Source organism: Scomber japonicus, chromosome 14, assembly GCF_027409825.1.
Source record: "Scomber japonicus isolate fScoJap1 chromosome 14, fScoJap1.pri, whole genome shotgun sequence".
Taxonomy (NCBI): Eukaryota; Metazoa; Chordata; class Actinopteri; order Scombriformes; family Scombridae; genus Scomber; species Scomber japonicus.
The window spans coordinates 13,414,069-13,431,534 of record NC_070591.1 but is presented as its reverse complement, the minus strand read 5'-3'; the positions used below and the strand labels follow the sequence as shown (position 1 = coordinate 13,431,534).

At 39.2% G+C, this 17,466-nt stretch overlaps 1 protein-coding gene across 1 annotated transcript in view; it reads left to right on the top strand.

The window, feature by feature from the left end:
* ccser2a (coiled-coil serine-rich protein 2a) overlaps positions 1-4,986 on the top strand; it is a 52,876-nt gene extending 47,890 nt beyond the window's left edge. Inside the window, exon 10 of the mRNA XM_053333106.1 lies at positions 1,777-4,986. Within this exon, the coding sequence (XP_053189081.1) occupies positions 1,777-2,511 (735 nt within the window). The 3' untranslated portion in view covers positions 2,512-4,986. The remainder of the gene's footprint in view (positions 1-1,776) is intronic.
* The last annotated feature ends 12,480 nt before the right edge of the window (positions 4,987-17,466 follow it).

Genomic DNA, 17,466 nt, shown 5'->3' with positions numbered 1-17,466 from the left:
CACTCCCAGGCTGAGTCATGCTAGGGCTGAGATGTCAAACCTAAAAAAAAAAAAACCAAAACCACTCAATAATCCTCATGATTTGGCAGACTAATCAGTTCTACCAAAAGAAGCAAAAGAAACATCGTATATGTAGGAGTTTTCAAATGACAAAGTGTAAAATACGAAAACAGTGTTTTTTTTACTTGAAACACAACAGCAACAGAAATAGACTGACACTGAGGGCTGGAAAAGGGTTTTGTAACAGACTTGCAAACACATTGTGGCAGGGGACCAGGAGATGGAGCTGTGGCCTTGGACATCTACTTCCACTCACTTCATAAACAACTGATGGTAGAAACAAACAGTGCAGCCTCACCAACACAACTACTCATATCTGTTCACATCCTCTGAGATCTTATTACTTTCCTTGGTAAAATTGAGTTCATGCTTTTTAATAGCTTTAGATGGTTTTGAGGTGGGTGCAGATTCTTTAGGTGCTGCTCAAAGGGCATTGATGCATAAAGACGATTTCCTCTCTGATTTCTTATAGTGAAAACTAACAACTCCATCTATAAAGCATGCATGCCTTGCAGAATCCATCTCAAACTAAGTAGAGTAGAACATTAGAAGTAGTATAAAGGATTTATTGTTGAGGTCATAAGCCATTGAGAGAATACACATTGTAAGATATTCATATATAGTCCAGTTTTTTTCTGAACTGAGTAGTTGTGCTTGCTAGTACGCACTACTGGCCTTGCATTCTGCTTCTTATCTGAGAATGTGGTCCAGAAGGTTTGTTGTGAAAAGGTTACAGTTACTATAGCACTATACATCATCTGGGAATATCGTGGTGCTTCTTGTAAAGGCAAAATTGTCTACAGTACATTAGTTGGAGCTGTGATACAGAAAACATTTAGAATCAGTGAATTCTTTCTTACTCTTATATTAAACAAGTAAGTGAAAGCAATCTAAAATACCATTTCATCAGTTTACTTTACAGGGAAAACCAGAAAAAAACAAGCCAGAGCTAGCCTAAAAGGCAAAATTTAGTTGAGTGTGTGTCAGGGAGTTGTTAATTAAACACGTCTGAAGCTGTAGTATATTGTGTTGTTGTACTGGATAATTAATAAAACACAACACATTTTGAACATGACATTGAAGCTCAACAAACACAGTAATTGTTGCAGGGTTGTTATAAGATTGCATTAGATTGTACAGGTGTTCATGATTTTGTTTTTGTACCCTGTATGTCCCCCTGGGGAGGGCACACCATGGTGGGTCTGAATTTCATGTGGTAAACAGCTCAGCACGTGCTTACACAAGCAGCCGGTATCATAGTTCTCAGCAATGTTTTGAAGCTCCTCTGCGGCAGTGATCACAAAATGAATCAAAGACTTCAGTAGATTCCAGGCACTCACACTGCAAGGTTATTCTCCCCTGCTTGTTTTAAATGCTGAATCAGGGCTTTCTCTGTGACTTTGCCTCTCCCGTTCTAGGAATAGTTCAGCGACTGGCAGTGGAAACAGGCTGTGATATTAAGAGTAAATAAACCAGTGAAAGAAAAACAGAATCTGTGGTTCACTTTTTGATTCTGAAATTCCTCCACTTATGCAAAATATTCAAAAGCCTGACTTCCACAGAGACCAAACACACCACAAAAAGAGAAAAAAAAATAAAACCAGGCATTTTTGGAACATGACAAAAACAACTCAAAGTCCTGGATCATTATGCACTGACTGTTTCATGACAGGTTTATTTTTTATCTTACTGATATATCTTTCCTCTTTTCTGCAGCCTCAAATACTACAGCCTTTCAACCCCTGCCTCAACGAGCCCCTCCATCAGGGAAGATTAGTAAAAATTCCCCCCACCGAGGGCCACAGTGACTTCACAAGGAATAATACAGAAGGAGGAGCCCATACAGATGCTGACTGTCCTGTTGAAGGCCACATGGTAAATGTGTCTGGCCCAGCGGACCCCAACAAGCTGAGTCATCTCCTCAGCACCCACCTGCACCGCCCGAGCTCCGGGACACCACAGGGGGTAACTGCCAGAGACAGTCCAGCGGCAGCAGCTCAGCCTGCAGCACAGCTTGAGTGGAGAGCCCCCGCTGTAATACTGCAGAACTCTGTCTCTCCTAGATCTGCTGGATCGACTGGCCCTCGCATGCTGCAGCCTCCTCGCTTTCACAAGACTGTGTCGCTTCCTGCACTCAAGCCGGGGGGCACAAGTGGCTTTGCCTCTCTGAAAGCAGGATGTTCCTCAGGGCCTGTGGTTAACCGGACCAAGCAGCTGCCCCCTCCATCTAGAGGCCTTCCCTGCTTTAACGCCGGACCCCAGGTGCAGATTCCAAGTCTTTGTCGCACTTCGCTGCTTCAGCCTCGCAGAGCATCACAGCCTTTTAGGGATCCACGGTATACCAGCTCAAGCCTGGAGGAGCCCAACCAGGGCAAGCTCAAAGACCCTGAGTCAACAAAGATCCTGATCCCTTTGAGTCGCTCATGCCTCCCCAAGCCAAAGATTCCCTGAGGAGCTTAAACCTACTCATCTAAACTTGCAACTGGAATCACTCTGACTTTGATATCATCCTCTTCTCCCTCCAGCCATAATAATAGTGTGATTGTTTTAGTTTTTGAGTGTCAGAGGGACATACTCTGAGCTCATGAAACCCACCTGGACCATTTGGGGACTGTCTGTGTCTGCGAAATTGATATTATGCTGCTGTATTGTTTTTAAATTAGCTTCCACAACTCCAGCCTGATTAATATTCATAATATAGTATGTAGCAAGATCCTATTTTCACAACAATCCACAGTGGTATATAAATCCACAGTCCCTCAAAATGGCCTCTATAAAAAAAAAAGATGATGTCCAGTTTTACTAGCTTTGCACATACAGACAAATGCTACTGATGCAAAAATAAGAGTTACCATTCAGAGAAGTCAGCCTTTTTTTTTTTGGAATGCCTATTGGCTATTAACACATTTCAAAGTGTGAGTTCACTTGTCTTCACACAGCTGTGCCCTCTGACACACAGGTGCATTTGGCTTTCAACGTAGAGGTGGCATGGATGTGACCTTAGCTGTGTAATAGTTGGCCCAGGGAAAGACGGAGGTAAAAACAAGACACAGGAAAGAAACAGAGGAATACTTAAATAACATAAGAAGTGGAGTGGGGGCTGGAAACTGAAAAGCAAATTCGTCAAATCTCTGTGGAGCTGTCCCTTCCAATGAATGTGAATGAAAATGTAGTATGTGCTTGTGTAAATGTGTGAGAGAGATGAGAATACATAGAGGTGAAAGACCAAGAGAACAGCAGCTTCACACTGTAGGTGCATACATGTTTATGGTTCAGAGGTTTGGAGATTCACTCTCTGAAGCCTGCACATACTAGCAAAAAGGGTCACAGACTTTTATGTAAATGCAACTCAGATGGAAATAAAGACCTGTAAAAAAAGGACATTCTGCTGGGGGTAGAGAGAGAATTAGGAGAAACAGTAAACAAGTGAGGAATCAGCTTTCATAATGTAGCAGAAAAGAGTAGTGTAAAAAAGCTCTCACACACTGAAGTGTGCTCAGGTACAATGTAGGCTCACTCGTAGCCGTGCGCAAACATGTGAAGTACTCTGACACTGTGAAAAATATCTCTTATTTCAGGGTCACTTTCTGCATTATCTAAATTGAAAACAGTGAACAGTAACAGGAAATTGGTGAGAAGAAGCATGCAACAAAGCTAATTTAAAATCTTACTGAGTCATATTATCTGTTTTTATGAGACAAATGTCTGCTGATAAATAGAGAAAATGACACTTATTCCCAGTCCAAACACCTTGGTTGCAAAAATGTTGAGAATCTTAGAGAGTTACATTATCCACCTCATCCACAAGATGTTGTGATTTGATGTAAGACAATTCAACAACTCAAACTCAGGTTGAGAAAAGTGACACTTGATTTAGGAACAAAGAATTTGGGAGTCAATTAAATCACTTGTTAGGGACATTTTTTTACATTTACACGCTGACTTCCTTGAACTATCTCCCTCAGTGACCCTCACATGGAAACATCAGCTAACAGGGATTCATTATACGTGTGAAGCTGCTGCCGGGTGTGCGTGTATGTGTGTTTGAGTGTCGAGCTGTTGTCGTTTTTTTCCCCCTGCTGTCTCTCTCTTTTTTTCCTTTCGCTCTCTTGCACATCTCTTTGGGAACATCAAAGGTATTAGCACAGTATTTTCAGGTAGGAAGCCTTCGGGGCTTTAGTGGTGTTTCTGTGGGAGTTTTGGAGAATTGTGTTTATCTCTCCTTTGCGGAGCCCTTTTGCAGTGAAACACTCCCGAAATGTCCCCAAACGGAGAGCAGCAGTGTGTTAAAAAGGCCTTCTGACAGCAACTCTGCTCTCTTCTCTGTCACGCCGCGTGACCACTTGGTGTACGCCTCTGGCTCTGTCTGGTCTACTGCGTCCAATAATGCACCCTACATAGACAGAGTGAGACAGGGGGAGACACACACACACATACACATTCACATCCGGATACAGAAGTTACATTGATACACATATAGGCGCTCTGACACAACTCAAAGAGACACGAAACTCAGAGGGAACACACGCACACACACACACACACACATCAGTTCACACTTCCAAGCAGCCACACCAACATATATATTCTGAATTCTTAAACAAAATACATACAAGTGTGTTATGTGTTGTTTTGTCCTGTTGGACTGGCTTTCGCAATAGAAACTCTCCAAGTTCACATTGATCCATCTATCCGCTTAAGCCAAAAGGAACACAAAAAAAAGCCATCTCTAGATTACTTTGGAAATGAGTAGAGGCTTGTATGTGTGTTTGTGTGCATGTGAGTATGTGAGTATGGATCCATGCGGCTGATAAAACATGTTTACCTGTTGGATAGTGCCAAACCGGCCGAGCAGTCAGCGCGGTTCTATGAAGCCAAGAAAAATCCATTTCTTTTAATGAAAACAGAAATAGGGGTAGCAAGATATATATATATATATATATATATATATATATATATATATATATATATATACGGCAGATGAGAAAGATGCACAGTGAAAGATAATAAGGCAGAACAGAATGATAGAGCAGAAAAAGGAGATGTAGTGATGAAATGTTCGGGAGGCGATATAATCAATATGTGCTGTGTGGTCTGAGAATGTTTGTCTATAAAATGTCGCCAAGGTGTGTAGAAGAGAGGAGTGGGAGACAGAATACGTAGCATGTTTGTGTGCACTGTGGTCCAGAGAATAGCCCGATCCCCTCAGCTGTGTCACTCACTGCTTAGTAATGCCAAACAGGAAATCAATGTTGTCTGCCGTGTGTGTGTGTGTGCGTCTCCAGACACCTTTGGCTGCCAGTGTTTCTCTTTTGGAAGAGTGTGTGTATGAGAGAGAGAGAGGGAGCAGGAGATGTGTCTGCCCACAGGCCAAAGGGAAACTCATGCCAGGAAAAGCAGGGCAGTGCCATCTTTCTCTCCCTGTGCCGTATTCCTTATCTCCAAATCAATGTGCTTGCTTAGTTTAGCAGTCAAGCTAATCAGTCTCGCTAGCCATGCCATAACAAAACTACAAGTGGGCTGCAGCAAGTTGGATCAATCTTAATGTGTGATGTTATTTCACTTTGAGGACTCACAATTTTTTAAAGCTGCATTGCACAACAGTTAAAGTTACCAAAGGGGGCCAGGTTGTTCTGTGTTATTATTCTGAATGGCACGGTCTGCATTTCAGCACCCAGTACACATTATATACAGTATCTACTGTGTGAAGATGTCCTGCAATAGAAGATGCACATCAACTAATACACAAGACTTGACTAGTAACCAAGAAATCCACTGACATTTCAGTTTGCAGTTTAAAGCTTTCTTTTTTTCACATTAAAGCAGCTATAATCAATACTTTTATATTAACGGTGACTGCTTGTATGCACAGAATAATGTACTTGTATTTGTCAGGTGGATAGAAACACATCTCCACATGAATGCTAAAGTTGTTCAGTATCTGCTGGATTGGCATGGGAAACAGTTTACTAACACGTAGGCCATATCAAATTTATGAGGTGATGTCAGTGTTGTGTTTACAGTTTGTTTTCGTTGCCGCCGGGTGGCCATAAAATCTATTATTGCAGGTTTAAAACCATCATCTTGAGGTTTCTCAGGCAACTCGGCCTGCACCCAACGATGGTTTTTTAAAGTAAAATTGAAAGCTTGAAACTGTAAATATGCAGCTGCCTTTTTTTAGTTTCACATCCACTACAAAGTGTTACAGGTGTCGTTTTCATCATAGCTTTAATGCTTTAAATTCACCAAGAAGTTGAAAGTGTAAGGAGATAAAGCACATACTGTACTGTAATTGTCCATAATTTCCTCCCACAATATGCAAGGTCACTGTATTTATAACTTTTCTCAGCTGTCTCCAGTGCACTGTGCAATACTGTTTGAAGCAACAAGATGAGGGAACGCTACAATATACTTTTAACAAACGTTTATGCAAATCGGAAACAAGCTACTTAAATAAATAATAATTATTCTAATCTGATGCACTTTAAATGATGTTAATTGTTGGTATTGAATGAATGTTAAGCTGAATTTAGAGGTAACTTAAAATTCATTTTTACAGTATAAGTTTTGATTTATTCTTTCCCAATGTGTCTCTGTTTGTAAAGGTAATCATATTTTATTCTAGGAAATCATGTGAGACAGCAATAAAGGTTGCACCAAAAATTTGACTGGTGTGTTTCAGCAAATCCTTCGGTTCGACATGACCAATTAGAGGACATAAGTTGTTACTTTGGTCCTATGGTTGGAGGTACTAGGATCAATGCTGATGATCTGGATCACGGACCCTCACCAATGCTCACAAACACATACAGTATACACAAAGTTGCTGATCTCAGTTAAAGATATAAGAGAGACCTCATGAGTTTGTTTCCCTTGTTTTCACTGGTTGCATTTCTGTGGAAATAAAGTATGATTGTGAAACATTTGTGGGTGTTATAATTTCAACAAATTTCAAATGGAAGACGTAAATGTTACAGCTAAAGTATGGAGATTCACATCAAAAGACTTCAGGGAGCTCAGTTGTGATGTAACAGGGATTATAGGTGTCCATAATGTGAATGTGGACACTTTCATTGTTGGAAAGCATTAGAAATGAGGTGTCAACGTAGGTGAGGCAGACTTCAATATGACTTTATTGTGATATCCTTGACAAAGAAGCAAAGCATTCCCCTCTTGTCATATAAATTAAACTTTGCAGCATTACATATCTCTATTCATTACAAACCATGCAGTCCCTGTACACCTTGCATATAGTCCACTTACTAATGAGGTTATGCGCATCAGAGATGATGGGTGGATAACAGCCTGCCAAGCGCAGGGAATAGCGTGACACTGTCATTAACTTGGGAAAGTAGGAGATAGAGTGCAAAAGGGTTTCTCTTGAAAGGAAGCCTGGGTCTTTCATCATGAACTGTCAAATATATGTTGAAGACTTTGGCTGTTGTAATTTAAGAGTGCTCCAGGTTGCTACTAAGAGAACACAGGTTTAGGGGAGTAATTTCATGGATCATAATGAGTAGAAGGAGAGAGACAAATTAGAGAAATTGTACAATTGGTGTTGCATGGTCTCTAAAATTAGCCACATTTTACCTGGCTGCTTCTTAAAGAAAGGTAGCTAACCCTCTTTTATTTCCCATTGAGTACAGGAGCTTAAACATCATCATCATATGTAACCTGTATTCAGTAACAGCTTGTTCCAACTCATCATTCAAGTTGTGTGACATTTACACTGAGTGAAATAGTCACACACACACACACACACAGACACATCTCCATGCTTTGTATAGAACTTGACACTAGATGTTCTGTGTATAATTTTATACATGTGTCCCTCACGTGTCCCTGGCATACTCGGTATCTTTGAAAACTTAAAGCCTCCACTTAGAATTAAAATTGTACTGGGGTCTGCTGGTGACCTAGGGGTTGAAAGCGCTGACCATGTAATTGAAGCGTCTCCGGCTCAGTTCTTGCTAGAGACTTTGGTTGCATTTCTTTCCCCATTTTGCTCTCTCTCCCTTCTAATTTCCTGTCTTATCTCAAATAAAGTCCCAAAAGGTACTTTAAACAGCTCTGTGGATTTGATGATGACTGAGCCATGGTGAAAGTGGGGTGAAGAAGGTTACTTAAGACTTATTATTATTAAATAATCAGGATGGTTAAGTGGATTTAAATACCTTTGAGATTATTTAGGCTATTAGTTCCACAACCCAACACACAAAGACAGGAGGAGGAATAAAGAAAAGATAGAGAGAGAAAGAAAGAAACATAAATAAATTAAATGCACAAGTTCTTAACCAACAATATAATGAACATGGGATATGTATTAATCCACGAACAAAATGCATCTGTATTAACATGCAAGAATAATCCAAGCAGCAGTAACCTAACACAAATATAACAAATAAAAAAAACAAATAAGAAAAAATAAAATAAAATAAATTAATGAAAGCATAAACACACGAGTTACAACAATTAGTTAATTAATCTATTACTTGGCATCTATTAAATTACTCACCAACTATTTTGTGCAACTATGTTTATTGTTTCATCAGTCTTTACTATGACAGTAAACTGAATATCTTTCAGTCTTGAGTTTTGGGAAACAGCGACCAACATATTTAACCATTTTCTGACATTTAATAGACTAACTAATTACCTCAGAACAACTAATTGGTTAATCGAGAGAATACTCTACAGATTCATTGATAATAAAAAGTAATAGTTAGTTGCCACCCTAAAATTAAAAAAAAAAAAAGAAATAAAAATTACATAAGTTGAAGGGGCTCACATTATATTGGCTATACTGCCTAATTTTAAAATGGGGGGAAAAAACATTTAATTAACTTTGAGGGAATTCTGGGAACAACAGGAGGAGGTACAACACACAGAATTACAACAATTATATCATAACAACTTTTATTTTTTATTTTTTAACTTCAAACTATCATTTAAGAAGTATTTATTTACTTAATGATGTAAAGTAGTCCAGAGATCCAGTACAGCTCATACTACATATACTCCAGTTAAGTAGGTGGCGGTATAAGCATTGGTTGCAACTTTAAAAAAGAAGAAGAAGAAGAATTCATTAACCACTGAGGTGACCAAAACTGTGACGTAGAACTTTACCTGTTGACACGCCCACTTCCTGAATTGGCGGCGTTTTAAAGCTATCAATCTACTTTTCAACCTTTATTCTCCTTCCCTAAATTGCTAATTTTTTACAGGAATAGAAACTAACTTTGGCAACACATAGCTTGAGGTTACTCTGCGGAGGAATGGTGTTGTTGGCTCTGCATCTCTCTGTTGGTTATAGCCTTTAAATCATGGCAGCTGTGGGCCTTGACTCACCTCGAGCTGGAAGCAGTCTCCTCTCTGTCCGTGATGTGGGCAGCTTGGGAGCACACGTTCAATATCATCACTCCGCTTACTCAAGGTAAGTTTGTTGTGCTGTGCTGTGCTGTTTGTGCTAAAGAGTTTTGTGTGCTTTGAGGCTGCTGGTTGTTGATGCTCTCCTGGATCCTGCTTGGATGCACATTATTTTATTTTTTTGCTGTCTTGCTGTTGGATAAACACCCACATGCTGTGTTTGTGTTGATATTAATTGTGAAATGACTTGTGCTGGATGAATGGTTTGCATTTGTGGTGAGATATGAGTAGCCCACTCATTTAATTTGCTTGTATAATTGACTGAATTGGTTTTAAGGCAAATTAAGACTACATCTTGATCAAATCTTTATTGTTCTGGCTGTTATTTGGGGGAATTTCCCAATGACTCACAGCAGACCTGTGGTGGTAGATAATTATTTTAGGTAAGATACAAATTGGTTCTAGAGACATAAACGTTACTGTTGTCTTGCACACAGTCCATTGACATTATTATTCACCTGTAATATTTGTTGCCTGGCAAATTCAGCTTGCCTTTCCTTTAGTCATGCATAAGATACACATTCACATTACGCCCACATATTTTGCTCAAATTAGTGGGTTTTAATGCCACATCTTGGTTTAATGCTCTTAATTACATCCTTTGTTGGGTTCCTGTCCTGCTATTGACTGCAGCTGCATTACCTGTGTACAGTATCTGCTTATTAATACTTATCATGTTATGTGCTCTGAAGCATTTGTGATGGTAATACACTCAAGGTCATATTTATCTGTTGCATAGCTTACTGTACATGACATAAATGCTATATTCTTATTCCCTTCATAGTCTTCATGGTCCCTTTGTAAGACACCTTGCAGCGGAATGACAGATCTACAGGCTGTATTGTAGATATCAGATAATACAGTGGCTGGTGTTGGGCTCTGTATGTAATGTGGCTTTGATGAGTGATTTTGTCACTTCTCAGTCTCTGTTGTGCTGAACTTGCTGTATATTTAGGATTGAAGAGTTCATGGGCCTAGACGTCATATAAAAACTCTGATCTAACTACATCGTATCACACTTGCAAGAAAGCTGGCAAACCTTCTAAATACCATTTTCTAAATTTAAGATGAATAATACTACCAACTACTAATACTACTAGTTATTTTTTCGTTCTTAGAGGAATAGGTCTCCTTTGGGACAGATGTGAGGCTGAATTGGAGACACTCCCACTCACAACAAAATTAAACTCTAAGTCAAAATCATGTACATTTTTATTTTTTACTACAAGATCAGACGGTGACAGTAAGCATTCTTGTTTCATTTCATCTTTTTCTTTTTTTTCTTTCCTTTTCTCAGTTTGCATTATGTGGGCTCCACCATCTAACACTGCCAGGCGTCTCTCATACTCTACTGGGAACATGTTAGCAGTGTGCGGGTACTCTTTTGTACTTTTGTATCTCATATTCTCCCGTGAGCAATCATTTTTAGCTGTTTAACAGTTCTTTAAGTGGAAAACAAAACATCCGCTTTCATCTATAATAAAACTGTATTTCTACTTATGTCAGACACCCAAGTTTTGCTACTGTCACAGACATGTTTTGACTTCAACAGTAGATACAATTTTCCTTCAGTAGTGATTTGCTTTGGGGCAAATAATCTCATATCTCAGTCTGACACGGAGACATGTTGGGCAGGTGATCCCTGTGATAATACTTCTACTTTCATGGTGATGTGTAACCAGATGGCAGTCTTTTCCAGATTTTGGAATTTAAATGCATTTTGTTAGAAGTGCGTACAAGTAACTTAATTATCTTTTTATAGCAACTTGTACATCAAGATCTGTTGCCAAAAAAATAGCAACACTATACAAATGGTTCACTGTAGGTGTACAATGGTCTTGTTCTATGTTGTTCATATGTCTTTGTTTTTATAAGCTGATGAATAGGGAAGTGACACAGGTGTTAAATATTACAAAAGTGCATGTATTTCAAATGAAGTACTCAAAACAAACAAAAATAAATAAGTCTGTGAAGTCAGTCTTGTAGGGAGTGGATAAATGAGTGGATGGTGTGTGGGTGTTGTTGGGTGAAATAAAGGAAAAGGACATGAAAAGGAACACATGGGGGTGTGTGTGTGTGTGTGTGGGGGGGGGGGGGGGTGGCAGAGAGAGTGTGAATTGGCAGCTTCTCCAGCTTTATACATGGTGCACAAGACCCAGGTGTGTCCTATCCTGTTGATCGGTGTTCACTCAACAACCTGCCCCTGTAGACAGAGAACAAAGCACCAACAAGGAGAGCATATATATATATGTATATGTATATGTGTGTGTGTGTGTGTGTGTGTATCGCTATAGGTCCTGCGACTGTGCACAATGTGCCAAGAGCTGGGTGGTGCATGGAAGGTCATGACACTGTTAATGGTAATTGCACTGTATGTGATTTTAATCCCTGGTGTGTTGTTGCAGGGTTAATGTAGGTACTGAGCTCTGCTAAATGAGTAGTTTCATAGTTTACTTGATTGTGTTGCAGAACGGCTTTGCTGAGACCAAAGCTGACAGCTGGGATTTTTTAATCTTGCTAAATTTTAAAGGGTTTACTGCAGTAACATAGCGTATTGTTCCTCATTAATTCTCCTTGGTTGCAGGCCCCTCTTTCTGTGATAGGTAATGCGTGGGAAGAAGCGTTGGTGTTAAACTAAATGTGTTTAAGTTTATTGAATGTCTTGTATCAGATGTCTATTTTTTATAATTATAGACTCAATATAAAATCTTTGAAAATTTATGGAGCTAAAAACTAAACAAAAACACCTCACTCTTGAGTCTTGAGTTTTTACAATTACTCCACTGAGTTGTCACTTCAGATTAGGGATGTGCTGTATCACTGGAAATAAAAAATATCACATTTTATGATCACAATCATCAACAATGTTTCTTGAAATACTACTGTTGATGAAATATCAACTTCACACCATTATCACCTTGGATTTTGGGATTTTCAGATTTGATGGACTCTGCATCAAAAAATAACATCAAAAATAGCTTAAACACTTACAGTTTATGCTAATATAGAAAGTCCTAGCCAGAGTAGCTAGATCTAGACGGACATGAGTCTGGTTGTCTGGTCCGCTGTGGTTATTCTGCATCTGCCTGACCTTTTAGAAAGTTTCTTCCCAGTGGCTAAACAATATAAACCTGCTAATGAAGGCAGAGCACAGCTGTGTTCACAGTGTCGTCAGAAATGATGACAATCACATTAATGACAGTAGAAATGATTGGCGGTATTGATAGCGTTGGCATGTTTCATCACAGTGTATTGTTAAACAATATACTAGCACACCTCTGTCCCAGAGAAATTTATTCAAAAAGACGTTGCTGATGTTGCTGTGACGACATGCAGGAGAGTTTCTTAAACACTTCAGCAGTGACAAAGCCACAGAGGACCTTTTTGTATTTGACTTTTGTTTTGTTTCCACGCAGAGACTTTCTGCCACGGTGTCTGCCACCAGGGTACCAGTCCACTTCCCTTGAAGGAGAAATGCCAGCCTCGTTCTCCTCCTCCGGCAATCCTTTCAAATATTCACAAATGCTGCAGGCAAGACGGCTTAACTTTGAGTGTACAGGGAAGGTTTGGGGAGGTGTGGGGTAAGGGATGCACAACATTTGAGTGTGCTCTGTGGGATGGCAGAGGAACATGACCATAATTGGATCCCCTGACAGCTGTTTGACTACTTAAACCTGCAATAACTGCTTTTCACATTGGAGCAGTACAAACCAGTTGTAAACACAACACTGTTGTGTTGTGACATACTGTGCTGTCATGTCGGATTTTTTGTTGTTGTTTTTTTTAAGCAACAGTTACTTATTTACATACCCAGCAGATACAGAGCAGCATTAGCAGTAATTTAGAGTCATGTGTCTGGCCACCCAATGAGTGAAAGTTCAGTAATTGCCCTTTATTTAGCTCTGTTATGGTTTCCACCTGTTTCTGGGTTAAAATTTTAGCTGCTAACTTTAGCTGCTAAATGCTAAACTAGTTTCACCAGGTTCTGACTGACTTTGTTTTTCTGTTTGGTGCTGGACAGATTGCATTAACATGTTTTTTTGCAGCCGAAAATGGTGCTGATGAGAGCCGTGAGAATGGACCAAATGTTATTATCTATCACATCTTAAATGTCATGAGTTGAGGGAAAGTGGAGAAGTGAGTGATTATTCTCTTGGGATTCATCCCTACAAGTGTTCCCTTATACATGCAAGTAGTCATACCATCTATTGTTAATATGAAAATGATTTTTAAACCTTTTAATAATAAAAAAAAATCTCTGTCTAGTGCTCTTTTTCATTGCACTTTGTCAGCTGCTTGAGTATTTGTATCACAGCCCTTTTTGAGTCTGTCCTCTAATGTTTGATTGCCTCGCCTCACTTGTAAGTCACTTTGGATAGAAGTGTCTGCCAAATGACAAAATGTGAAATGAAGTTATTGATTATAGCTGCTTTTAAGATTTTAAATACTTTTCAATGATGTGCCTTTTTATTATTTTGTCCATCTACCATATTTCTTCCCTCCTCACTTTAGCAATTGCAGACTACTACTATTGCACTACTGTAGTTGTTAAACAAAGTGATCACACACAGGTCATGTCCAGCAGCATTGCTTTTTACATACACAATGTGAGAGAACATGTATTCATGGAGCCACATCCTGTTTTTAGGCTTTAGGCTGCAAATCCTCCATCACTATGTTTTCTCTCCTAAGTACACTGGAGCACCACAGTCTTCCCTTTGGTCAAAAGTCTTATTTTTTTTTAGCATTATTATTTTTCTCTATGTCAGACTGTGCATGATAATTGATGAATATGTCTGCCTGCATTTGGCTGATTGAAGAATGAGTATTTGAGTGTCTGGTACTTGGTGTTCTAATAATGGGCAAATAAAAATGAGCTTGCTTGATAGCCTTTTCTACAACGTATCAGACTTTTCCTCTCAGGAAGGACACGGTTGGGAGAAAAACAGATGGCTGGAGGACTGACAAAGTTGCCAGGGACGCGGCCAAATCCTTATTATTGCAACACTTGATAGGAAAAAAGTTTTAAAGGGCATGAAGTTGGTTCTCTTTTGAGGCGAATGTAGACACACATTTGTGCATCAGAATAAAATGGCTCAAAGTAAATAATCAGTACTTGAGTAGAGAAATACGACAAAAACTCAAAAAACAAGCTGGTCTCCTGTGTTCATGTGTGACCTCCCCAAACTGTCAGCCAGTTTACATTGTAGGTGGTAACATGTTCAAAGTCAATATCACAGTTTTAACATTTTCAAGCTAAATAATGAGCTTTTTGTTGTGTTTTTAAATGCCAGTTAAAGCGATGGTTCGGCGTAATTTTGACCTAGCGTCATGTGCACCATGAGGTCTATCTAAACACCACCTCAGCCGTTCATTTTCATTTGGTCGGAAAATAGTGGAGTTAGAGCCATCAGCCGAATGGCTTAGTACAGGCGCTAATGGGACCACCAGTGTATCCTGTAATTTACCCCCCTAATAATGCCTGGATTGTTATCAAACTTCTACAGTAGTACAAGTAGGGTCTTTACTCATAAATCAATGCATTGAAAAGTTTGTAAGTACACCAGGAGTTTATTAAAATAAACACTTACCTGATGGCTTTTACTCTGCGGCTACTGCTAAAGCTGTAAATATTGTCGAAATATCGCGCAATCACGCACAGATCTTTAGATGTGCTGTGCGGGTGTCTCGCGAGACCACACAGTATTTCAGTGATCACGTGATATTTCAATGATGTTTACAGCTTAAACGGCTGAGGTGGTGTTTAGATAGACCTCGTGGTGCATATGACGCTAGGTCAAAATTACGCCAAACCATCGCTTTAAGTTTCTGCCCTTTTGTCGAGAACACTTTCATTAGACTGAATAAAATTAGGCATGTATAAATAGAGATGGAGACTAAAAAAGAGCAAGTAAGCAAGTGGGTAAACCTTGAGTGCTGAATCATAATGTATGTGCCACTCTGTCGACCTTCAGTTCCAAAGACTGTCAGGTAGAAGGAGGGTTAAACAAACCTATTGTGGGTTTAAGTGCATCTTCAATGAATGTTGACAACCAGGGTTAGACCAACACCACCAAGCCAATTCTCTGCACATATTTAGAGCGCGACGATGCACAACGAGAATCCCCTCCTGTGCATGGATGTGTTGTTGTTAATTTATCAACAACTAGCCTCCCTCCATTGGATTTTAAAACAAGGTAATAATATAATATTGATTAAATAGAGATTAATGAAGATGGTTGGTTAAATGGCAACATGCAAACAAAGGCATTAAATCAGCTTGGACTGCAATTAATGCCTATTTTCATTATTGATTAATCTCATGTTTACTTTCTCAATTAATCGACTAATAGTTTAAGAAAATGGTGAAATATTTCCATCATGATTTCCTAGAGCACAAAGTTATGTGTTGAAATTGCTGTTCTGTTTGACAGTCCAAAACTCAAAGACATAGTATTCAGTTAATAGAAGCAGCAAACCCTTACCTTTTTAAGAGGCTAAAACCAGACAATGATCAGCTTGCTTGAAAACTGACTGAAACAATTAATTATCAGCATTGCTGCAGATACATTTTCTTTCCATTTGAAAAATCCTCAAAATCTGCCTTTTAAATGTCATTGCATTTGTTTTCTTATGACATTTACTATGTCGTCCTACTCTGTGTGTCTGAAATGTGCGAAACTCTGTTGTAAAAGCATCACAGTGAAAAAAGAGCTCTTAGGCCAGAAATTGAATTGTATAGAACTGTAAATCATTGGCCTATAATTTCGTGCATGTCTCAATCTTCAGCTTCAAACCTGCATTTATGAACCTAAACTCATTTTCTCTATTCGGAGGATAATATAACTGAACTCACCCACACAGCCACCCACAGATGGTGGAGCGCACACAGGCTCAGATTACAGACTGGCAGACAGAAACAACATGAAAAGAAAAACACAAAAAGACATACAGTACAGTATATGCACATCTACAAAGGCTTGGTTTAAAAAAAGCATGGTTACCATAATCATGCCAAAGAACATGCTGATATGAAAATACCAGTATAGCAGTCTTGAGCATATGCTGTGTAAAATAGTTGTTCAATGAATAATCAATCCATTGCATACTTTAATACAGCATAACATTGTTTGCCCAAATGACATGAATTCATTTTAGGGGGTTTCAGAAGCCTCCTCATATCATAGATTTTTCAGTCCATTTTGAATGCAGAGCCGGTCGGCTTTCTAATGTTAAGTGCCTGAAGCCTTGAATAATTAGTTTAAGAAGAGATGAGTGCCTCGCTCTTTTAGGAATGGCTTCACAGTTTTCCTTTTGTGGGGGGATTTTTTTTTCTTTTTGGAGGGGTGGTGGGAGGGCAGGCTGTTCTTTTAATGTTCTTTCGGAGATTTTGACATTTGATGACATGGAAATTAGTCTCAGTCTTATAAAGCTGCTGTCTGTCTGTCTGTGTGGGTCAAACACAATCTGAGACTCAAAGCTTTGGAGCAAAAACTACTTTATGACCAGTTTAGTGTACTATCCCCTTCATTTCAAGATGAGGACACAAGTCTGGACAAAATAAAGTCAGGATCTCCACTGTAGTCTTTGATAAGGTCTTTAAAAGGAAAGTGTTGAAAGGGAGTGTGTAGCATGCATGCAACGTGTCTGCACTTTATTTCTAATGATCACATCAGTGATGGCAGCATTGCTGAAAAAGAAACTGCATTGCTGTTGTATGGAATTTGGGCTGGAAGTGCAACCATTTTTATTATCGACTAAACTGACATCTATGCTTTTATATAATTTGATTATCTGGTCAGACAATGTCAGGGAATTGTGAAAATGTTCCCTTCAAACATTGTCAGAACCTGAGGACACCTTAGTTAATCAATCCAAAACCCAAAGGTATTTATTTTACAGCAGAAAAACCTCACATTTGAGCAGCTGAAATTGGTGAATGTGTGGGTTTCTTCCTTGTGGCTTTAACCCTTAGAACCT